The sequence below is a fragment of the Brienomyrus brachyistius genome, chromosome 18 (genome assembly GCF_023856365.1).
Source record: "Brienomyrus brachyistius isolate T26 chromosome 18, BBRACH_0.4, whole genome shotgun sequence".
Taxonomy (NCBI): Eukaryota; Metazoa; Chordata; class Actinopteri; order Osteoglossiformes; family Mormyridae; genus Brienomyrus; species Brienomyrus brachyistius.
Window position 1 is genome coordinate 17,688,478 of NC_064550.1, and position 24,774 is coordinate 17,713,251.

General features: G+C 49.6%; 1 protein-coding gene across 5 annotated transcripts in view; it reads right to left on the reverse strand.

The window, feature by feature from the left end:
- cadm2a (cell adhesion molecule 2a) overlaps nucleotides 1-24,774 on the reverse strand; it is a 319,233-nt gene that overhangs the window by 66,182 nt on the left and 228,277 nt on the right. For 4 of the 5 annotated variants that reach the window (XM_048984508.1, XM_048984505.1, XM_048984507.1 and 1 more), the window contains exons 2-3: nucleotides 19,791-19,817; nucleotides 814-963 (exon numbers count right to left, since the gene is read on the reverse strand). In XM_048984508.1, coding sequence (XP_048840465.1) covers nucleotides 814-963; nucleotides 19,791-19,817 — 177 coding nt within the window. The remainder of the gene's footprint in view (nucleotides 1-813; nucleotides 964-19,790; nucleotides 19,818-24,774) is intronic. The other variant, XM_048984506.1, reaches the window with a different exon arrangement.

Consider the following 24,774-nt stretch of genomic DNA (forward strand, 5'->3'; position numbering starts at 1 on the left):
GAGGAGGGAATTCAGCACTTGTCTTAATCGTTCAGCTATACAAACCAGACATCTGGGCAACAATACAGGCTACCGCATGGTTTTAAGCACCATAACAGGCAGGGGCGTATACAAGGGCGCGGCCACAGGGACACTGCCCCCAGCTGAGATCTGATTGGCCCCAGAGTGTCCCCTACCGTGTCACTCACAGATTGTAAATATACCATTAGCCAAAAAGAAGGCTGACCCTACAGTATAAATCCTGTGTGGTTCCGGGTTGGTCGCATCTCTTCAAATAGCTTCTGGCGAAAAGCTGACGGAAGGCTTCTCTAACATCTTGCTCTGAAAACAGGCCTTGCCAGTGTATCGCCTTAAAGACTGCATCACAAGCCATTAAAGGCACAGGACAGCATTGAATGGATGTTAAAAGACATTCATTCCTTAAAAATCATCTGAATAAATAGCGCTCGATCACCCCTGGGGTGCAGAGGTGAGGTCACCGCGCACCATAGCATTCGTACGGATCCTGACTCCTGAGGTGAACTTGGGTTAATTTGGCAGCCAGCTGAATAATGGACGGGGCCAATTAGGTGCACTGGGCTCACCGATCTGCAAGGACAAGCGTGGCTCCTGTGACACGACTGAGCTACAAAAATTGAGGAGCTTGTCGAAAAAATCTCCAAAGTCTGGCTCAGCCTCCTAGCAGAAAAAAAGTACAGGAAATGCACACACAAACAGGCAAACACGCATGCACACGCACACACGGGCATACGGGCACACGCACACGCGCACGCGGAGAGGCGGAGAGGCAGAGTTCTGTCGGGTTCTGCTCACCTTTCTTGTCACCGAAGAAGAGAGTCTGCTGTGCCGGGTTTGACCACTGGAGGGAGGTGTTGTCATTGTGTTCCACCCGGCAGGTCATGTTGGCCGTTCCGCCCTCTGTTACTGTCACGTTCTGAACGATGGGGAACTGGCTCTGGCTACCTGGGGGGGGGCAGAAGCGGGGGGAGGCGGGGTGTGAGGTTATGCTCAGGGCATGTCTGTGACACCGTCGTCGGATCTGACAGCTGAATGCTCATTAGCGCCACACGGGATGGCGCGCGTGGAGGGAGGGCGTGGCCGACCCACACCGACCCATACCGACCCACACCGACCCATACCGACCCACACCTACCCACACCGACCCACACCGACCCATACCGACCCACACCGACCCATACCGACCCACACCGACCCACACCGACCCATACCGACCCATACCGACCCACACCGACCCATACCGACCCACACCGACCCACACCGACCCATACCGACCCACACCGACCCATACCGACCCACACCGACCCACACCGACCCATACCGACCCACACCGACCCATACCGACCCACACCGACCCACACCGACCCATACCGAGGGTTTCCACTCTCATTGGTCCAGCGACATCAGGAACGCGAACATAGCCCCCCCTTCCGGAAAGGCGACCACGCGCAGGTGGGGAAGCCCAATTAAAGGGTCTCATGTTCTTCTTCCGCTGGACTGCTACAGCATGTGGGGGGGGGGGCAACCAACCATTCTCACGGGGCAGGCAGTGACGACAGGCAGTGAAATTAGCTCACATCACCCCAGTGATGTGCATATGTGTGTGTGGGGGGGGGGTGTATTTCACCTCCTTCATTCACATCACTGCCTCCTCTTGCTGTCCTCACACTCATTTACTTGCAGCTCACAGACATTCACCTGCTTTTCTCACACTTCTTTCTCGAAACGGGTAATGAAAGGGTCCTTCTCCCAGAAAGGAACAAAAAACGACGTAACAGCTGACGTAGCTGAGAGGGATAACAGGGCAGAGAAAGCGGACAAACACCAGGCTTCCATGGGGATGTTCTGCTGACACGTCGCACATGCAGTGTTCTTAATTACCACCTGCGTAACAAGGGTGTAAAGACAGCACACCGGGTGGGTTGGGGGGGGGGGGGTGTGCACTTCCAGGGCTGGGGAGGAGATGCACACAAGCTCTGGGGAGGGGCTGAGCGTATCTCTGTCAGGGTGTAGTGGAAGAGCTGACCTCAGTGCAGGAAGTGTGGATCGGCAGGGACTGGAGCACTGGACGGGTCGCGACCCCAAACCCCCTCAGACCTCTTTAGTACAGAGAAATAAATCATAACTAAAAGCAGAAATCATGGGGGGGGGTGGTGAGGAACGAATAGATCCTGCAAAACAAATGTTAGCCGGTCCCAGCCCTCCGCCCAGGGTCCGAATCCTCGCGGACTGGTACGGTGCTGTTAGCAGGAACATCTCGCCACCCTGCAAGGGCAACTGAGGGGCCGAATGCGCGGGGGCCGGTGCCACGACACGGGCTCTGTTACAGCACATGCCGCTGCCTCCTTTTCAGCTGTAATTACAGTGTGTGTAACAATTAGCTTGATTTGATAACCAATCTTCCCCCATCGTGTCTGTTGCAGAGGAATGCAAAGCTGTGGGTAGGGGCTGGGGATGGGATCGGGGGGGGGGGGGGGGGGGGGGGGGGACTGCAGCGTGTCTTTGTATTCAGACTGCAGCAGTGGAGGTGCAGCCCCTTTAAGAAATTCTCTGGGGGGTGATGTGGGACGAGCCAAAATGGACGAGAGGAGGAGATAGACAGGAACCCGGTGCTGAACAGACAGGAACCCGGCACTGAACAGACAGGAACCCGGTGCTGAACACAGACAGGAACCCGGTGCTGAACAGACAGGAACCCGGTGCTGAAAAGACAGGAACCCGGCGCTGAACAGACAGGAACCCGGTGCTGAACACAGACAGGAACCCGGTGCAGAACACAGACAGGAACCCGGTGCTGAACGCAGACAGGAACCCGGTGCAGAACGCAGACAGGAACACGGTGCTGAACGCAGACAGGAACCCGGTGCTGAACGCAGACAGGAACCCGGTGCTGAACAGACAGGAACCCGGTGCTGAACACAGACAGGAACCCGGTGCTGAACAGACAGGAACCCGGTGCTGAACAGACAGGAACCCGGTGCTGAACACAGACAAGAACCCGGTGCTGAACACAGACAGGAACACGGTGCTGAACACAGACAGGAACCCGGTGCTGAACACAGACAGGAACCCGGTGCTGAACACAGACAGGAACCCGGTGCTGAACACAGACAGGAACATGGTGCTGAACACAGACAGCTGTCAGGGGCGTCTCAGGGAGACCCTGTTCTTTGAACAAATTAATTTTTTATATTTAGAAGAAAAGGTGGGAAAAATGTTTAGTGTGGCAAACATTCATCTCCTATACCACCTAATAACCCAGGGGGCGGGCAACACCCCATCGCAAGGCACTCACACCTCTGGTGGAAACCAGAGGAAACCCCAGGATGACACGAGAAGAGCATGGGCCAGGGAGGGGCCTCGAACCCTGCTCCTTAGGGGAGTGCCACTGCTTGGGCCAAAGCGACACAAGGCAATCAGTCTGTCTGTCTGTCTGTCTATCTATCAAGCTCTGCAGGTTCTTTTTACAATCCCATTATCTCGCTATCAACACTACAGGAATATTCCGGAATAAAGACCCACAGACACAGCATCGGTTCCGATCGCTATGCAGCATGAGGACATGGAGATTTTGGAGATACAATATCTGACTCGGGGGGGGGGGGGGGGGGCATTGTGCTGGTTTGCGGGCCCGCCGTGTTCTGTGCGCCCGGCCCGGCCGCGCTGTACTCGCGGGTTTTTGATTATCGCGGCTTGGGTCAGCACACGCTGTTTTCCGATACGGCTACGGGACACCATTTGGCCCCAGCGTGCGTGATCATTATAGTCACAGTGGCACAGTGACGCTCTCTGTCTGTCTTTGGGCCCAATGAGTGACTTTGTTAAGTCAGTCACTGTTGCCCAACCATATTGGGCATCACCAACGCTGGGTGGCACGATCGTGTCCCCGAATGCAGTTCTGCAGACTGCTTAGTGCAGCGCTAATGTGGGGCATTGCTGTCCTGAATCATCCCACGCCTGCTGGCTCATCCCGCCCTGTCCGTGCCTTTGGATCTGAGGACAGTTGTCGGGGGGTGGGGGGTGATTGCTAGAAGAGTTTGTTTGGCTGGGTATGTTGAAGCTTGAGGGGTGGGAGGGCTGAGGATCTGATGTCTTTCTGGCAGGGGCAGTTCTAGGACTTTTTTAAGGTGGGGGGCAAAAGAGGGACCACAATTCATATCGAGGGACCTATCTTATCATTAACCAATGATTCGGCTGAGTGACAGGGGAGGGGGCACACCAGGAGCCAATCAGCTTTTAGCCGCTGTGATCTCTCCCACATATGTGCCCCTCCTCCTGGGTAAATCTGACCCAGACCGTAACTCACTGTCAACTCCGAGGACACTAGAGGAACCAGGTGAGGAGCGGAACCCAAGTAATTACAGGCCCTAATGACACTTCCTGCTGTTTACATTTGCTTCACTTTGCAGACACTTCTGTCCAGAACAATGCTTCGGAACACTGTTTCCCAGTCCGGTCCTTGGGGACTCACAGTCTGTCCATGTTTTTGCTCCCTCCGACTGTCTGTGGGTCCCGAGTACCGGACTGGGAACTTTAGAGAAAGACTAGAGCAAGAATCAGAGCTACTGAGGGCAAGAAAAATGCACAGTTTGCTGGTAACTGTTTTTTCCCCACTGGTTTTCTGCGAGACGTGGCCTGACAGGGTCTCTCCCACATCACCCAGCTCGCGCCCACAATGATTCATAAATCGACTTATTTGTTTGCAATTTATTTTGACACGCGCGCACGTACAAAGCAGGGCGAAAAAAACAAAATAACATAAAATGTTAGAGGGGCTCAATTATTTTTGCCAGTATGAAATCCCTTTCGGCCCCCCAAAGTCGAGAAGCAAGCCTGCCGCCTGCGAACAGCATCCCTCAGCACTGGCGGAGGGGCGCCGGCTTAATTGCGGAGAGCGCGGCATCAGATACAACCCCGCACACGACTTTTCCGGGCCCGTGAGTGTGGCGGGGGCAGGCTTGTTAAAGCTGGGGGGGATACGAGACAAGGGAGAAAGAGATCAATCTCGTTAGATGGGAGTATAAAATTAAGGGCAAAGGAATAAGGCACACTGTTCAGGAAATAAATAAATAAATAAAATTAAATAACCCTGGCTGGTTTCAGCTGACTGCACAGAGTAATGAGAACCTGGTCCTCCATGAACGGGCCCTGGGAAGCCCGGCATGCTGCGACAACAGGTAGCGGGCGGAGCCGAGGGCGGCGTAGCCTGCCCTGCACCAAAGAAGACCCTTGGGGGGGGGGGGGGGGGGCAGCCTGGGTCCGCTAAACTCGGTCACAGTTATGTTGTGCTGATACTGGTTATTTCCACTGAAGCGGAAAGGAGCATCTATGGGACATAAAAGACTGGCGAAGCTGAATATGACAACACAGGGTGGGGGGGGGGGGGGGGCACCAGGTGACACCCGATCCTGTTTTCCGTTTCCCGGGTGACCCAAATGTATCCTGACAGCCTCCCGGCTGCAACTCACGCAGCTCTGAGCAGAGCAGAACATGGCTGCCCCCCGATCCCGCCGCCCGTCAGCGAGCGTATCGTCACCTCTGCCTCTCCCAGGGACGGACCACGGCGTGATGTGGAGGGCAAGCAGATCCGGAACTCCTGACAAAATCCATCCCACTAGTGGTTAGGGAGTCATTTTATAAATCAAAAGGCATTTATAATGAAGAAAAAAAACACCCAGCAAATAGATTTTATTAATTTTTTTTTTTATGAAGGGAAAAGCCCATATTTTAAGCTGCATATCCAGTCAATGGAGGTCAGAAATGGTTACAAGTATAACGTCTCATCTGTTAATTGAAGGAGCTGCTTTTAAAAACTGGCATGGCTCACTTCTGCCTCCCCCAGCGAGGTTATGGGGCGACAAAGTCCACGATGCTTTAGCGGTGAGCCTAAAGGTCTGGGCGGCCCCTCGGTGCTCCGGGAGGACCTGGGCGGCCCCCTCGGTGCTCCGGGAGGACCTGGGCGGCCCCCTCGGTGCTCCGGGAGGACCTGGGTACTCCACAGCAAGCCTGGCTGAGTACTGAAGATTCCTCCATTCCAAGACTAAGAGATAAGCTGCCGACGATATTCGATCTCTGGTTCCTCGCTGGTCACATCGACCCTTTATTCCCCCGCACTCCTCCTGCCTGGTTCCCTCTCTGCCCATCTCTCCCAGGGTATGTCTCCACCCTGGCCTCCATCTCCAGGCGTGGCTCAGAATCTCTTGATTCCACCCACTGTCTGTTAAGATGTCGTGTTTGTCAATATTGTGAAACCAAATATCAAGCTTTTTTTTATTTTTTAAACGGCAGGAACGCTGCTCTACCTGAATACAGATCCGGGTGCCCTTGAACACATTGTTTGGGGGGGGGGGGGGTATGTAAACGGTCTGCGATAGTGCAGAGCATCACATCTACTCCCAAGCTCCAACTCAGGACAAAACCGATTCTACAACAGACACTGAACCCCCCCTTTGGAGGTCTCTGGGCAACGGCGAGTCAAGCCGCAACTGAAGGGCAGCAGTCACCGTTGGAATATTTACAGGCGCCTCGGAAATAAGAGGCATCGGAAAACAGGAAATTCGACAGGAAGTTTATCACACGGGGCCACGTAGTTAAAGGGGACATCGGCGTGTTAATAGACTGCTGGGAAATCTGGTGACGTGATAAAAGTGTAAATTGATGATGAGTCAAACGGGGGTGAGATAAATCATCGATGGAGCGTCTCGGTGTGTTATCACTCTGTTAAATACTGTAATGTGAAACGAATACCTCTGACCTTGCCCTATCTCCACACACTACAAGACCACAGCTTAGCTGCACATCACTCACTGTCACACCCCTGTCTGTCTCTCCCTCACTCTCTCACCCGTTCTCTCGCGTTTTTCTAAATCGGCCCCCCTTTCTTATCACCCGGTGGATGACAGTGCAGAGGATGGGGGTGTGTCCACGTCAGAACAATGGGAATGAAGACCCAGCAAGACTGAAGGTGGGGAGGCTTAAGTGAAATGCTGCTTTATTTGTAGAGGTACAATGGAAACACATGTATGTTTATGCGTGTGTGGATTATGTTGTATGTGTGTGTGGATTGATATCTGCATGTGGGTTACACACACACACACACACACACACACACACGTTTCATTTAATATATATTTATACATGATTTTGAAGCCTGGGTTCTGAACACAAGACCAGGCCATTTATCCAGTACCACAAGGGCATTTTGGGGGTCAAAGGCCTAATGCTGAGGTTGGGATTTGACCAGATAACCTTCCGATGACAAGTACATAGGACTTCCAAGCCACAGACCCCCCCCCTCTGCCCTTAAGACCCCGTCACATCCAGACATCTCCATAGGACTCCCACAGACCCAAAACAGACCCATGGTGCATCATGGGGAAAATGGTGACGTCCACAAGGCCATGAGGTCTCTTAGATCGTCCCACCAACAGCAGGCTGCTAATGCTTTCCATGAGTTAAGCCCCCCCCCCCCCCCCCAGTCAAGCAATGGCCCTTCCGGTCCTGCAGACATACAAGCCGTCCATCATTCATTTCTTTCGCCATTGCTCATTTCCATTCGGTTTAATAAAAACAAACAAGTGAGGCCAACGCAAGCAGCCCAGAGTTACCTAGGCATGCGCCTCCCCCCCCCCCCCCCCCCCGCTTGTTTCCCGTGTTGATGAAGAAACATGGAGAAGTCGACAAAACCTTCAACCCCCAACCCAGCCACCCCCTCCTCCCCTAGACACCCCCCCCTTTATCAGGGAGGCATGGTAAGAGGCACAGGTGGCAAAAAAGGCCATCCAGAGGCAGATGGGCGCCGGCGATGCGCTAAGCCGCTCGCTGGACTAAAACGGGAGACGAGGGGCTTGTGGTAAGTTATGGACGTCGATTCGTGAGTCGCTGGCAGACGGCGATCTGGATCCCTCCCGTTAACGGACCACAAGCTCCCTCCTCATCAGGACCGGATTCTTTGTCATTCCCGGCTACGACCACACACTGCCGCCTGTGTGTCTGGCTGCCCCGAGCCTCGAGGGTGTGTGCATGCATACATGTGTGTGTTTGTCGTCCGTGCGTTAAGCCCAAGACGTCTTGCCCTGCGGTGGGCAGGGGAACCGGTCCTCCTGATTCTGGTAACCTTTGCAAAGAGCAGAACAGCCTGACCTTTGTCTGCAACCCAACTTGAGCTTTCAGACGCGCTCGAGGCGCCTCAAGGTAGTTGGGGGGAGGGGTGGGTGACCTTCAGACGACGGGCCGTCTGGCCCACGAACGGCGCGTGACGGACAACCCGCGCACAGCCCGGGCACCAAATGCTAATACGGTAAATAAATCGGTACATTCGCAAGGGGGGAGGCCGTGTCTCACAATGCTGCCAGACAGAAAATCTAATTTTATGTAGTGCCGGGATTATTAGATAGCTGGGTGCATTCGGCTATCAGCAGTCAAAGTATAATATCAGCGATGTTAGAGGTAAAAAAAAACAGCCAAATAACATGGTAGCTCCTAATTATATGTGACTGTAAAACCTGACAGGAAGAAGATGAGGTGCACAGCGGCGTCGATCCACAGACTCAGAGAAAGCAGCAGGTGGCATATGTCCGTACAAACCGAAAAAGGGCTCCTTAATCAACATCAGTCTTTAAATTAGTCATGGTGAGAAATGAGTCACCGAAAAAATTCCTGTCAGCGGGATTAGCATGTGCTGCCAATCACTGCTGGGTTTAATCCAACGAGGTAGCCAATAGCACGTGGGTTCCGATGTGACTGACAGCTCGTGTGGAAGCCCCGCCCACTCAAACCACTTCAGAGCTGAATTCACTTTACAAGTTTTAATCCCTGAAAGGTAAATCCTGCTGGGGTCTGGGATTTGGTAACAGCAGGAGTGATTCTGGGATTTGACCCTTAAGAGAACTCAAGCCCCCCCCCCTCCCCGGGGTCCCTCATGATTAAAATTCTCAAGCGAGAGGGTGGGGAGGAACCCCACAAATAAAATTTGCCAAGTGGGCAATATGAAACGTATTCCCGAATGCAGGGCGAATTGCTAAATGGTTCTAGAAAAAATATTATTCAGGTAGGAGACATGAAACAATAAAACAAAATCCAAGTGCCTGTGTGTGGCCCCTTTTGCCCCTGCATGGGGTAACTACTGTGGCAGTGAAATGGGAGCCAAAAGAGAGAAAAATCTCACACCCCATGTCCCGTCACCGTGGCTGAAAGCCGTTCACGAGCAGCCCATCGGAGCCGAGGTCTACAAATGAATAAATTAAGAATGAAGCAGCATCTTACATACAGTAAAGTCAGCCAGCATTCTTATCGTTAATTGGGAAGCCCAGAGCATGCACTGCGGATCATTAATGACCTGACTGAGGTATGGGGCTCGGCAGGAGTTGGGCCTGTTACTCTAAGTGCTTGGGGACGCGTTTGCTTCTTCTCCCTGAATCTCCTCCAACATTCCCAGGGGCGGGTGGGCAGGCGGTGGGGTGGTGAGGGAGGCGTAAGCCTTAATTAAGGCTGTGGAGGGCCTCTCTCAGCAGCACTCTGTCCCAGCAGGTGGTAGAGATGGCCAGCAGCATCCCTGGAGTCAGGATGTTAGAGTCGTCTCCTGGACGCTTTCATGCAGACACCAGCAGACACCCGCTCGCACGATTTGGCTGCCACATCATCGACACCAGACGTGGCAGGGCTTGCCTCCCAGAACCTCCCCCTATAAATTCCCCTTTTTGTCCTTTTGCCCCCCACCCCCAATGAGGCTAAATCAAAACAAAACTGCACCCCGCTCCAGCCAACTCCAGGCGTCGTCTCTCCTTTTGTTCGTTTTTTTTCACCAATGGCAAACTTTCACCAGCCCCATTTTTCGCTTGGAAAGCAGAAGCGCACGACCCCGTGACCCCCGACGTGTGAAGCGTGGTACGGTGCGTGCAAAGGCTGGCATGCAAAGCCCATGCCGATGCCTCAGGTACCTCTGCACCTCTGGGATGTCTGCAGTCCCACAAAACCAAAAAAGCAAAAAAAAAACAACAACAAAAAAAACAGCCCCCACCTATCAGCAGGGGCCAGACAGGCAGACCTCTGGATCGCGCTGTGAAACCCCCCGGTGCCTGGAGCCTCATGAACACACTTAAAATCACCCTCATCACGTCCAGAGCCTCGGCCGAATATCCTGACAGCTGTAGCAGGGAGGCAGAAAAATCCTGAGAGCAGCACCTCCAGTTTAAAGGGGGACTGCTTAATACAAGGCTTCCCCAGAACATGATTCAAATCTGGGGCCCTGAGTTGTGGTGAGGGGGGGGGGGATTTTTTTTCTGGTTGTTACAGCAGCATTTTATACTGAAGGTAGGCAGGCTCATAGAGGTTTTATGTTACCCTGCCCTCACCCCCCCCCCCCCAATAAAATTAGTTATTCTACATATTCAAGGACCCCTGTAAAGTGCTGGGCACCCTGAATCTGCCAGGGTATCCATGGCCCTCCTGTGCCTCTCTAGGTAGGGTCCCAATAATGACTTTATCCTAAGGGTGGGTGTGTGTGTGTGTGTGTGTGTGTGAAATGTGGCCCCGTCTATGCATGTTCAACCTATGGCTGCAGGTCTAAGCGGAACTGGAATATTCTCATTCTCCAGTGCTCAAGTAACCTTGACGATCTTCACCTTCCTAGTGATGTGATATTAGTGTGTTAGCTGTGGCTAACAGTTGATTAGCTTCACAAGTGCGATTTTCACTAGGCAGTCCACCTAAAGCCTCCATTCCCATCTCAACTTCAGCACCGACCCTCCTTCCCTCAACTTTCTGGATTTATTCGCACGCTCCGAAAGGAAGTCCGAGGCGAGCGTAAAGAGACCCTTATGTGTTTTCTTTCAAATTAATTCAAAGTTTTCTTTGAATTAATATTTGTGTGATTTTCCCAGCGTGTGACAAAGGAATCAGGGCCGGCGTGAGCGTTTGTCTGAAGGCTGTCAGGACATAAACAATTTCAATTAACCCACCAAAGGCTCCTCTTGCCCTACTCTGTGGGGGGGGCAGGGATACAACCCGTAATGCTGAACTCCAGAAACAGAATCAATTACGAGACTATGCAGGCGGACATGACAGACGGTTCTGTTCTGATTTGCACGATTATGTCAATGCGCAGCTGTTCAGTCCTTGTAGACAAACATTTCGGCTGCATGTTGTAACAGTCGCAGCAATCGCCTTTTTTCCACCATGGCGTCGAGCGGAGCGAGGCTAGATACAACATCGCCACTGTGAGCACGCCATTTTTTTGCAGGGGCAATTCTACAATTTTTTTAAAGTTGGGCGGCATAAGAGGGGCCATAATTCATATTAGCCAATGATTCGTTTTGAATCGGTGAGTGACAGGGTAGGGCATACTCCGGGGGCCAATCAGCTTTCAGTTTGGGACAGTGCCTCTGTGGCCCCTCCCATGATTTTTTTTTAAAAAGTCACAGATCTGTAAGTTCCTGGTTTCTTCTTAAGCTACTTTTGGTCCAAGTCTTCAGGAACCCACAACCTTTCCGACCACATCTAGTTGCATGTAGCTTGGGTAAGGATCTCGGAGGGGTCACTTAAGCGCTGACACCCCAGACTTGGGACTGAAGGGCAGAACCAGACAAGACAAGACAAGTGGAGCTGCATCCTGCCCCCACAGCCCCCCTCCCCACTCTCAGCTTTACTGTACTCCTTTTCTGAATGCGAGGGCCCTGTCAAAATCACCAGATTGCGCCCCCAGAACGACACGCGCGGCAATAAAACAACCACGGTATTTAACTGCACTCTGCACTGCACAGAACAAACAAACAAGAACTACAGACATAATAGCCCTCTCAGGAAGGCCAGTGCCAAATACACACAGTGGGGGTGTGGACAGGGGCGGGTGGGGGTGGGGGATGTACACCATTAGCCTGAGGAATCCATTAAATCTCCAGGCATAGATTTTGTTTTATTATTTTTTTTAATGATCTCTCAGAGGCAAACAAAACACTTCTAAATTTTCATCTCAGAATTCCACGCCGGTAAAGCCAGCCCGTATTTCATGTGGAAACAAAGCACAGAAATCTAAAAAAAAAACTATAAATAAAGATAAAATGCTATCAAACCGTAGATGAAAGTAGACAGATTTTGCCAAAGTACAACAGCCCTTCAGTTATAGACCCTTATTCCCCCCCCCCCCCAACCCCCCCCCTCCCAGGCCTCTAACCCGGAACCCCATCCATACAATGATGGCACGGACAATGGCTTTCAGATTCCAAAACCTCAGTTCCAACAAGGCCAGTCTACCTTGTAGCCACCATCAATATCGAGCCCTTTCTAATTTTGCGTTCCCATATCCTATAGTAAATACGGTATAAATATAGCACCCATCTGTTGTGACTTGGTAACGGGCATGCCACAGATCATTAATCCCAGGCGAGGTCACAAAACTCTTTGTGAAGAGCCACATTTTCCACATCCTGGACTTCATTTCAACTCATTCCAAGTGTGCAGTGACTGCGATGACAGCTGGCAGGTTTGGCTGAATCATGGCCGAAGCAGCCTGAAAACCTGATTTTTTTTTTTGGGGGGGGGGGCTGTTAGGGGAGTGAGTTAGGGGGAGAGTGGTTCAGAGACTCTTGATGTAGGTAACACTGACGTCCTTAAATAATTCGTCCTCACCGTGGTTTTGTGAGTCAAACAGGCACATTCCAGAAGATTCCCGCAATCTTTTAACTTGATATTGTACAATTTTACAAGAGAGAAAAAAAATTGTAATAAAGGATGTAATTAAAACCCTGTTATGTCTTCCCACAAATGGGGAACTTCAATGCAAAGGCTCACCCAAGCTGAAACTCAAGGGCCTCAACTAACCATGTTTAATAAGATTTTAAACCTCGCTGTATTTTACGGGGTCCTGTATTGAAAAAATAGAATGCTGTGTCAGTTTTCAAAATGGGGTGTGAATTAGCATGTATCATCATGTCGAGACCCTCCCCCCATCTTTCACAATCACAGCTCTCTGCCCCCGGTCGACAACTGCAACATCGTGGGAAATCATAGGGGGTCCACTGACAACTTGGATATCTCAGGGGAGACTCTGAGCGTGTTTAAGTGCCTCAGCTCCCAAAGGTGGCTTGTCTCGTGAAACTTATGCACGCTTAGCATATGCACGCCCCGGCCTGTTGGGGGCAGCTGATTTACCATGAGCTGTGGCACTGCCTTGGCATTTATGCTAAATTCCTTCTTTTGTCATTCTCAAGCCCCTTGTATCCTGGGGTTTGAATATAAAAACTGAAAGGATACGATTATCTTCCCATTGTATTACAAAAAAAAACATCACCTACAATGGTTGATTGATTTTTTTTTTTCGGGCTACAATAACGGCTGCCATTTGCAAACTACAAATGACAGAGGCTGGATTGTTCCGGAAGAGTCGGCTGAGAGGACGTGGGGAATGTTTGGAGCACCGCTGCAGATGGGTTAACAGCCTCTACTTTGCATTTTGAAGCCGATCCCAAATAATGTTGAAAAATATTATCATATTGTTATGATTCTGAGGGCTTCGGTGTAAGGAGATATTGCTGCCATATTATCTAATCTGTTATTGTAAAAGGTAATATAGCCCGAAGCAATATAATCATTTTTTAATGAATGCACAGACCACAGTTAGTAATCACAGCTCAGTCTCCATAGCCGGTTCTCATTTGGCTCTGGAGAGGCAAGCTATCAGACTCGGGAAACACAGACATGAGGTCGCGTCCCGTCATGCTTTTGCGACACATATGGGGATTCGACCATACCCAGCTTGTCTTGGATTTCCCCCCCCTCCCCCGACATCCTCTTAACGCAAAAACTCCCACCCATGGGCCCACCGCGGGAAGTTTATCACGGACAGGCAATCCCCGCTCAGATGGCTCTGAGACATGTTCCACATCGCATCCCGGCCCATGTCGGTGCTGAGGATGCGTACCAGCACTTAAAGCACTCCCGCTCTCGTCGGCTCGCTTCCCGGGGGGCGGGCCCACCTCCCCTTCCTTCCAGGCTTTCTAAACAGATTACATTTAATGACTTGTCAAAATCTTTCATTTTCCACCCCAAAGTAGAGGGTCGTCACGCTGCACACTACAGCGCCTGGAAATGCGCGATAATGAATAGTCCTGTGTAGAATTCAGCCACGCAGTCAACAACACAGTAATTGGCTATAACTACCGATTCCCTGCCCGAACTTTATTTAAACCTCTATCAGTTTCTCTGAAAGGACGGAAAGGTGATGTTACATTTCACATGGACGAAAGGTGAACTTTCTGGCAGACACGCGACATCGAGCGTCAAGATTTTCGCAAGCTTGCTAATAAGAGTGATTCCACACTCACCTTGAAGAAGTGCGGCCCTGGTCAGGGCTAAGGGATGGATCGCAGTGCCGGAGGAGAGATCTATCGGAGCAATGGCCTGTGTGAATTCTCCGATCGATTTCCCGCGATTCAACGCATTCACAACCAGAATTTATTTTTCTGATAAAACTGTGAAACTGCTTGTGTGTGGATTTAGAGTAAAACCAACACTTTATACAACTGCAGAGAGATTCTTTTGTGCTTGTTTAACATACCACCAATCAGCTAAAAAGTCACTTGAGGTAAAAACAATCGATCTGTAATTTCCAGCTTATCTGTAAACTTACAGGATTAATATCAAGGTCAACATATAGACTTTTTTTCAAATTTCCCTCTTTTTCACTGTTTTGCTTGAGATCCACGCATGCTGCATGTATATGTGGAGAAGAGAAGCCACTTTGCATCACTTTGCAAGAGGAGAAAATGGCATAAAAAATAAACCCAGTGCATGTAACACAATCTGCGAGCACTTCCAGTTAGGAGGCCAAAGCCACAGTGGGGTTTCGGCTCTGACAGAACATGCTGTCATATGTGTACGTTCCCGCGGCTCGTAGCTATTTTGGCCCTCGGTGTGACACCCCCATCTTTACCTCGAAGGGTGTCCTTTTCTCTGTTCGGTGCTTTCATTTGAGGGTGACACCCACCTATATCACCATGGAAGCTGAGTGCCGTTGAGTCGGGGGTGTGTGACAAAGAAAGGGGGGCCCTCCAAAAATACCTGAACACAAATGGGAGCCGGGGGAATAGATACCCAGTCTCTACGTGGTTTCCCAAAGACATCTGTGATGTGGGGGTTGGGGGATTTTTTTTTTCTTTTGGGGGGGGAGCAGACCTGCTGCATAGTCACTGAGGGTGGGTGGGAGTTTAAATGAGTGACAGGCACCCCAACTGCGCCATCAAAGTCAGCCCTTACTGCTCTCACTTACCTCTCTCTAATTTTTATCATTATCATTAATTATCACTGATATTCATTTATCAATTAATGAATTTGTCTGTTTATACTTATTTGCTTTACATTTTATCTATCTATCTTATCTGAGCTCCTCAAGCGTCCTCGTTCGTGATCGCAGTCTCCACCCAGAAGCCCACACAGAATACAGTCCTTCCTCTTTCCATGAGATCTCCTTTAACACACTGGCCCCCATTGTAGCTTCTCGGGAACCAGCCGCAGAAACGAACCCAAAGGCATTTTGCAAAAAAAAAAATAAATAAAATATGAAAAACTGACATAAATAAACGCAGCTTGATCCCTGGATGGCAGCTGCAAAGGCAGGAACCGCTGCTGGGGGAGAGGAGGAGTGTGAGCATCGCGTCTTTGAAGCTACCATACGTGTGAGAGACCGTGGGCCAGCGCCAGCAATCAATATCACTTTGTATGCCTTGTACACCGTCGCACACCTTCCTCTTTAATGTCTCCCCTGGCTGCAGTGGAGATATTTTACAGGAGTCATTTTTAAATGGGATACACTTTGTGTTTTTTTTTTGTTTAATCCCCCCAGTCTTTGTGCAGCTTTGACTCAAGACATCTCATCTGTGACGCCTTCCTTTATCACATCTTCCATTATCGCAGGCTGCTTCTTGCCTGCCCGTGCCGTGCTGGGATATTCTCGAGGTGATGCGTGCACAGTTACTCCAACTTATGCGTCCTTTGTCCCCCCCCATCACACACACACACACACACCCCACTCCCAGTTACACATGTTGAGGAAATTCCCTCTTCCACGTGCCAGTCATTAGGGGAAATCCTGACGTGAGGCGAGCTGCGCGCGCGTCCGCCGACCTGGCTGGGGAGTGGGGGCGCGAATCATTTCCCTGTTACCGCCAAGATGGATTTCCGATACGGCCGTGCGGAAATGAACAATGACTGGCCATGGCTCCTTCTTTATGTCCCGTTACTGGGCACTGCGCCTTGCTGCAGATACTTCGCTGGGGCTTCTGCCGCGGTGCACTTGCCTTCAAATTAACCAGAAAACGTGGAGGCAAAGCAGTTACAGTTAATCATTTTCCTTTTGCTTGCTGCGATTTAGGGTTCGGGTACAGATCCTAATATTAATCCAGTGTTACTCTGCGGACAGAACAGGGCATTAGTGCTGTGTTTCGGCCATCAGCCTACACAGGGATGCCTAAGGTTTCCGTCTGGTGTCTGGCTTCCATGGGAGAGTCTAGTGCAGATCTGTTCTTTGGGAGTTTGGTCATGGTTTCCCCATGACAGAATCTGAATGAGATGCCAGTGAACGATAACTCATTGATGCCAAAAGCCCTGGAACTCACTATGTGAGATCTGAGGTGAGCGTGGCGCACCAGGATAGGCTGCTGGTTCAAAACCCAGACTCAGCAGACTGATTTTGCAGTTGTGGCCCTGAGCATGGTCCTTAAGCCAAGACTGTTTCAGAGACTGGCTGTGCCCAGCTCTGTGTGCTGCATTGAACTGAGGCTATCGCTAAATAAATTAAATGTCATGTGTTTCTCTGCATCCCTCCAGCTTGCTCCTGTTCCCCATCAGGACAGGACACTGTAAGGTACCTGTAGGCTTGGCTGAAGTGAGACCTCACCACTGTGTGACATTAACTCGGCTGTGAATTATTAGTCCAGCTGACAAGCAAAAACACACACGTGAAAACACGCGACTGCAAGCTCTCTTCTGAAACTACGCCGGGGGCCCTGGTCCCCGAAACCTACAGGGCCCCCGTAGGTGTTGTTCTGTCCCCTTTGGTTTAATTATCATTTCTAACAGGAAGCGATCCCACCTGGAGTTTTAGGTGTAAATCAATTGCCATGGCAACCAAAAGCCGACCTGAAGAACTGATGCTGCCGATGTCCCTGAGGACTGCAGCCGGTAATTGCGAGCAAACACAGATCATCGGCTTTCGTTTGTTACTCTCTCTCTCTCTCTCTCTGCGGTCGGCCTCACCGTGTTAAGCCGCGTGTTTAGAGCGTAGGGCAATACAATAACGGAGTGACTCGTGACCCTCTGAAAAGTGACCGGCGCCCTACTTGACCACGCAAATGTCGTCGGTCGAGAATAGAAAAGACGGGGGGCATCAACAGGACAAGGATTCGTTTGCATTCATTTGCATTTCTACCTTTGTTGGCGTAGTGCAGTGGTTCTCAACCCTTTTCCTGGTGTGTCCCCCCCGCCAGAATGTTTTCAATCGAACCCAAAGTCTAATTTGGATTCATTCGTGTATCACCGCTAATAAATAGAATTTTGTAATGAAATTACGTCTCCCCCAATGTCACGCTCTCTCTCTAAGGCCGTTGTTAAAAGCTGAGTGCACACGGCAGGGAATCGCAGAGGACGGGACGTCAACCCATCACTGCACATTCATGCACTGCTTTACAATCACCTCCATCTGGAGACTCCAGTTCACCTTAGCATGTGTTTGGACATGCCGGCACAAGGAGAACATGCAAACTGCACACGCATAGTACCAGATGACGGAGCCCGGTGCGCAGAGGGGTCTGTGCTACCCACTGCGCCACCGTGCCACCCCCGGTATGGCAAACTTCTATAATGAAACCACCAAGCAAGGAATACAATCAGTTATATCTACAAATCTTGGACTGAACCAATATAACACGCCCAGTCACCTGACCTCCTCTTCCCAGGTGGCACGCGCCCCCCCCCCCATCCTTCACTCACTCGCTTCCCTAGATCCGTGCCGTGTAAATACAGGCTTTAATCACTTGCACACAAAGCACAAATCTGCTCGCTATCGCTGTTAGCTTGTGGCCAAAGAGTTCAAGTAGCACTCGCAAGAGAATGTGCGTAGCTTTTACTACAGTCTAATACACCAGGTGAGGGGTGTAGCTAAAAATTTGCCCCCCCTCCCCTCGCTGACTGGGTTCCCTACATTACATTTTGGGGCCCTTATAAAGTGCGGGGCCCCAGGATATCCATGCTCCTCCAATGCATCAGTAACTTATTAGAACCAATTCAGTGTCAGGTTTCACTTCAGGAGCACCGTATACCATCTGACAGGGGCCAAAAAGAAGATGGGAAGTACAATGATAACAGTGCGACGTATCACACATGCGTCTGGCCAGCGTCTGCCAGACGCACACAAGTTACATGGAAATGATGTAATACTCAAGTCATTTGCTTATCTGCAAGACGTCTACGCAAAGTCAGCTTTGGATCTGCAGTAATGATGACCTGTCTGTGATCATCCCGCAATGTTTTTAACCCTCTGGAGTCGACGACAATGCCGCGCATCTTTCTCATGTATTTCAGTTCATAACTCACTGAAATCTTACTGTAGAAACGTGAAGAAAACGCTGAGTAAATCCATAACCTGTCTTCTTTTCAAAACGTTATTGTCGGAAGTATTAAAGTTTTAAAATTAGGTTCAATCTGCAAAAAGTAAACCATGTCACCTTACTTTGTTTTACCTGCATCGGGGCCGTGTAGTGCCGCCCTCACCTGAAGTCGCTATTCAAATTCTAAATAGCCGCATTTCCGCGTGTTCAAACTGCAATCGCATGGTAATTTGATGAACAGCGCAACGGTGAAACGCGATTCAGATACATCCCCATCAGCGCCATAAAAGGGGGGGGATGTGGCCAGGTGTGAATGGCTCATTCATGCACATGAGAGCTCCTACATATTCAATGGAAGGAGCCAGAAATAGTGACATGAGTTAGATTTTTCTTATTTATTTATCCAACTGAATGTTGCAACTACACCATTTAGTCATCTTCATGTAGCCAAGACTTTGGTGATCAGATACCTGGGATCAAAACCAACTGCCACCATTGCTTACTATGTACTTTTATAATGTTTCTGCAAGCATATACATGAGCCAATCACCCCTGGCCACATCCCCCCGCTGATAGGGATGTATCTGAATCGCATTTCACCATTACGCTGTTCATCAAATTACCATGCGATTGCGGTTTGAACACGCGGAAATGCGGCTATTTATAATGCGAATAGCGACTTCAGGTGAGGGAGGCACTACACGGCCCCCATGCAGGCAAAACAAAGTAAGGTGGTATGGTTAACTTTTTTGCAGATTTAACCTAATGTTAAAACTTTAATACTTCCAACAATAACGTTTTGAAAAGAAGACAGGTTACAGATTTACTGACATAAATAAATTTAATCATTTTTTAATGATTTAATCATTTTTTTCACGTTTCTACAGTAAGATTTCAGCGACTTATGAACTGAAATACAGGAGGAAGATACACATCATCGCCGACGATGCCGTCGACTCTAGAGGGTTAAAGGGACCCAGGGCTTTAGCTTGCACTACACCAGCAGGAAGACTAGTGTAGGTCAGCTACACTTGTGCACATTGGGCAGACGTATGTGGACACAGTCTATATGGTCCTCTCAGTGACGTCACTTCCTGTTTCCCTTATCCTGACACCGGTGACAGGTGAGTGCGGAGTGGGTGTACGGTGGTGGGTACAGGGAAGATCACCACTCACCTCTCACTTTGTTTTTCGTTGCAGCCGCTGGGAAGTGGCGAGGCGGGGGGGTGGGGGGGGGGCAGAGGGCGGGGTCAGGAGGCACCAAAGATGGAAGGAGAGACAGAAGAAAAGAGAAGAGCAGATTAGACAGGTTCTACTGAAAAGGAGGAGGAGTGAGGGACTGCTGTGTGATCTTTATCTCTGGCTGAGCAGGTGGCCTGATAAAATCATCCCTTTCATTCTCACTTTCCGTTGGCCTCCCTGGGGCCTTGCAGTCCTGACTATGGGATCGTGACTGAAGCCGAAGACATCTCCTACCACTCCATACATCCACAAAGCCACGAATCTCCATAAAGAAAATTCACCGCCCACCCCACTGAGACTTCTCCTATTTTTCAAATAGTATTCTGAAGTCTGCACTCGCATCCGTAATTCATATGGCAACTGGGTTCACCGTCTTAATGTTGACGACGAGGAACGAGGAAAAAAAAACAATCAAAAACTCATCAAAACTCTTTTTATAGCAGCACAACAAAGAAATCATGTTTTTTTTTTTTAATTTTCGAAATATTTTTAAAATGCTACTCTAACTGTCACGCACGGCAGCTGTAAGTTACAGTCACGTGTACATGAATGCGTGTTTCTGCACGTCTGCTCCACCCAGCTGCCACACCCGCCATTGCCCTTTCAGGTTTTACGCGGCGCAAACATGCGTCGTACATGTGTGCAGTGAAATGCTTATTTCCATCTGCTCCATGGGTTATGTTCTAAAGGGAAATATTCAATACAAAGAAACATAATTTAAAAAAAGATAAATAAAAATAAATAATATTAAAATAACACCCGCCCATCCGTTTTCTCTACCTGCTTTGCCTATGCAAGGTCACGGGGGTCTGTACTTAGTATTATTAGTATTGCTGCAAGGCAGGGAATATCCCAGGGTGGGGGTGCCAACCCACCACAGGATTAAAAATGAAGTAAAACAGCAAAATAAGATGATATAACTACAAAGTAATGGTATACGTGACTATTTACAGAAGGCAGTGATCAGGAAGATGCAACAAAAAACAGTGGGGAATAGTGTAAAGTGTGCAAAGTGGCACGTTAGCCATTAGCATACGGCAGCCTGAGAGTCGGAACTCGTTTTAAGTCACTCAGTGTTGGCTTTCAGGCTGCGATGGAGTCTCCCTGACCGCTTCAGAGAGAGAAGGCCGCTGTTGGGGTCGGCCCAATTCTTAATCATTCTCTTACACAGAATGTTTTTGGTCTGCGTGGTGGGAAGCCGCCGTAGAGTTCAGAAGGTTCAAACGCGACCCAGAACGCCAGACACGGGCCAGTGGCGCGGAAGCCGTGCCCCTCGGAGGCCGGCGCATCGCGCTGCCCAGTCTGATTAATTGAAAATCTCCATTAGACTGGAAAATAACATCACCTGGCTTTTGCAGGTGCGAGTAATTTACCAGTCGGGCTACTTCCTGGTCAACAGCCAGATGATGTTATGTTTTTCTATTGAAGCTGTTGCTGTAATTAATCAACCTGAAGTCCCAGGACAGGATAAAAGCCCTCTGTACCCACCCCCCCAGAGGCGAAACTCCCTGTTGCTAGAATGTACTGCAATAAGCATTAATGTGCAATACTCCTGTCCGTTTCGCATCACGCGGTCCATAAGGGTGGGCCGGCCACGCTGCAGATATAACCCACTATTTACTTCTGCATTTCCAGCCTGAATATCTTCTACCCCAGTGCCATCAATCTCCTTCACCAAGCAAGGAGCGACGAACTCAAGTAACCCCACCACACCCTCACCAGTGTTGTGCATGAACCAGTATGCTGACCTGCACCTCCCAATCAACAGCCGATTATAGTGCTGCGAATTCTCCTCATTCTTATTCACATGACTGCTGCTGTTGCTCTACAGCCCTTAATACTGCTAAGAGTCTGTCATTGCACTACTGCCTTCAATTCATTTAGCTTGACACTGTACATCGTATTCCATTCTTGTATTTATTTTTAATTTGTTGATCCCCTTTATAGCTTTACATGTACAATGACAATAAGGATATTCTGTTCTATTCTATTCTATTCTATTCTATTCTATTCTATTCTATTCTATTCTATTCTGTGTCATTTTTATAAACTACTCGCGAAACGCGAGATTTGTGGACTGAATGGATCCCACACAGCAGGGCTTACGATAAACCATTCTCATCCCTCATCTCGGAAATCCAGCGGATCAGCCCCCCCCATGTTATTACCTCCATAAATGTTATTGATTGGATATGAACCTCGCATTCGTTTGCAGCAAGTCAATTAAGGACAAAGGGGAGGTGAGGCACGCCCACCTCCACGAAGAAAGCCCTCGTTTGCTTTGCCGGTCGCCGTGGCGACGTTTTAAGAATTTCCAAACGTAGACATTTACGCACCTTCGTCTTCGCTAATGCCGTCTACAAGCTTCGCCAAAACGTATGACATCAGTGTCCCTGAACAAATGCAATGCCTATGGCACTGCCACATTGGCCACAGTGCAAACGGACCCACACAAGATCTTGTTTTGCTTTTTGCTCTTGACGAAATGCTTCAAAACTTTAAGTTTTCCGAGAATTCCATTCTCTAGTGAAATATAACATGCTTTATTTAAGCATGGCCTACAACAACATTGCAGGCTCGTGTAATTTGTAGTTGCTCTGTGGAACACAGGGTATTGGTTGGAAGCGACACACCACTACAAATGCAATTAATTCATGCTGAATATATTAACCTTCAAAAAAACCAAAACAAAACAAATATTTTATTTTCTCTCAACACTTACCATTATAAAAAGTACATTATACGAATACATACGATTGTACATTCAAAGGTTGCCATTAAAATTAATAATACATTACTACAAAAGCAGGAATTATCAGCTGTTCTGAACAAAAGAGAAAATTTTTCACTTAATCAGTGGTCTAAAGCACCTGTTCACTGCATTAAGTTAGGTGCATGGCTTTCAGTGAATGGGTACCTCTCAGCCAGAAGTGCGAGGGGGGGGGATTTATTTCGGACAATGCTGAAATGTATTTTTATTTTTTATTTTTTCTGGGTCCTTTCATCTTACACGGCTGTTATTAATCTCTGACACACTCCCTGGGCTTCCAAATCTAATAGCGTGGACAAAGTCAAGACTTGATAAGATTCTGCTTGCTGCGAGGCGAGAAGGTTTGCAGGCACACAGGAAGCATACTGAACAGATCCATCAATTCTGCAGACCGCGGTGCGTGAAGAATCGCAAAATTCCTATGGGACGTCGCTCCTTGCTGTTTGTTTTTGCACTCTATTTGTTTGCCGGCGTGGGAAGTAAAAAAAAACACAAAGCAGAATGAATATTAAAAATGGAGGATGGCACTAGATTAAAATGACCCGTAGCCGGACGGAGCTCCCATCCCTGTCAATTTCTGCAGTGCATGACAGTGGTCATAAAAAGCTCTTACATTTTAGCCTCCCCAAATGGCAGTGTGCAGCTTATTTAACACCATGCACCGTTTCTCTTACTGCTTGTATTTCGCGTTTTGTGCTTTATTAGAGGGCGTCATTTCGAACGGTATAATTTTTCACTTGTGTTTACAGTTATCCCCGTGGCGGCCGAGTGTACCTGTCAGACTTAATCTACACAACGTGCGAGGGATTTCTGTAGTGATTAATGGTAGGTCCAAGCTCTCTGCCACAGCCCCCGGTTTTTCACTCCTGGCAGTGTCCCTCCGTTCTGTCCCCAGCGATTGGCCCCTTCAGGGTATAACAAATGGCTGTGAAGTTCAGGACGATACTAATGTTGGCCTCCGGTGCGCTGCCAATCGCGGGGGCCTCGTCGGGTGCCTCCTGATCTGCAATTAGCAGAGCTCGCCTTTCCGTCGCGTCCTGGAGCCGCGGGGGGGGGGGGGGGGGGGGGACATTGCGGAGAGCCTGGCTTGCGTCCGCTTACACCTGCAGGCGGGATGGCGGTGGTCCTAATTTGTTATCAAGAGCTGGGGACCAGGAGCTCAAGAACAGGCCCTGCGGTCGTTTGTCTAACTGCCGTCTTTTGCGGGAAGACGCTAACGGTCTGAACATTGTTCTCCGCGTGTCCATTGCGGCCGAATTTGACCAGTTTTGATTTGAGCCTGACACTGCAGAGAGAGCACCTTATGAGAACATTGCACCCCCCTCCCCCTGAGAAAATAAGCTTTTCGTGCTTTTTGTGATGCTGATGCCCGCCCCCCCCCCCCCCCCACCACTTCCAAACAGCCTGAGAACTGCGAGTTCTCTGTGTCTCTGAGGGAATCCGATTGTGTCGACTCGCGTGTTATCGTACAGGCAAATGTGATGTTGTATCACACGCATCCGAACCAATCAAGCTCCAACTGCACACGCGTTTCGTCTCCCGCCGGTTCCGCTGCATGGCATCATGCCTCACGACACGCCCGTGGATAATAAACATCAGACTTCAGGCCTTTGAATGAAAGGCACCCCATGTACGCTCACAGCAGTTAACGCCGTTACATTTTCTTTCCTCCCCACTGCGCACTTCGTACCGCATCACTTCCTGTTTAAGAAGATGGGCTGTGCGTTGAGTGACGGGAGCCACAGCTAAAGTCACGGGGGATAAATTAAACAAACAGCTCAGCGACTTCCCGTCTCAGGGGAGGAGGGGAGGAGGATCAGAGCGCCGTCTCCTCCCTAAAGCACTTGACACCGACAGCTCTCTTCCTTCCCTTTCTCTTCCTTCCCTTTCTCTTCCTTCCCTCTCTCTTCCTTCCCTTTCTCTTCCTTCCCTTTCTCTTCCTTCCCTTTCTCTTCCTTCCCTCTCTCTTCCTTCCCTCTCTCTTCCTTCCCTTTCTCTTCCTTCCCTTTCTCTTCCTTCCCCCGTTCGGCCGCTACACGGACGATAACTCCGCTCTCGGTTCACCTGTGGCCAGAGCAGTGTGAATTATTCACGTCCTGAATTATTGATGCCATTTGAGCCGTGATCAAGGAACAAGGCCTTCGGCCC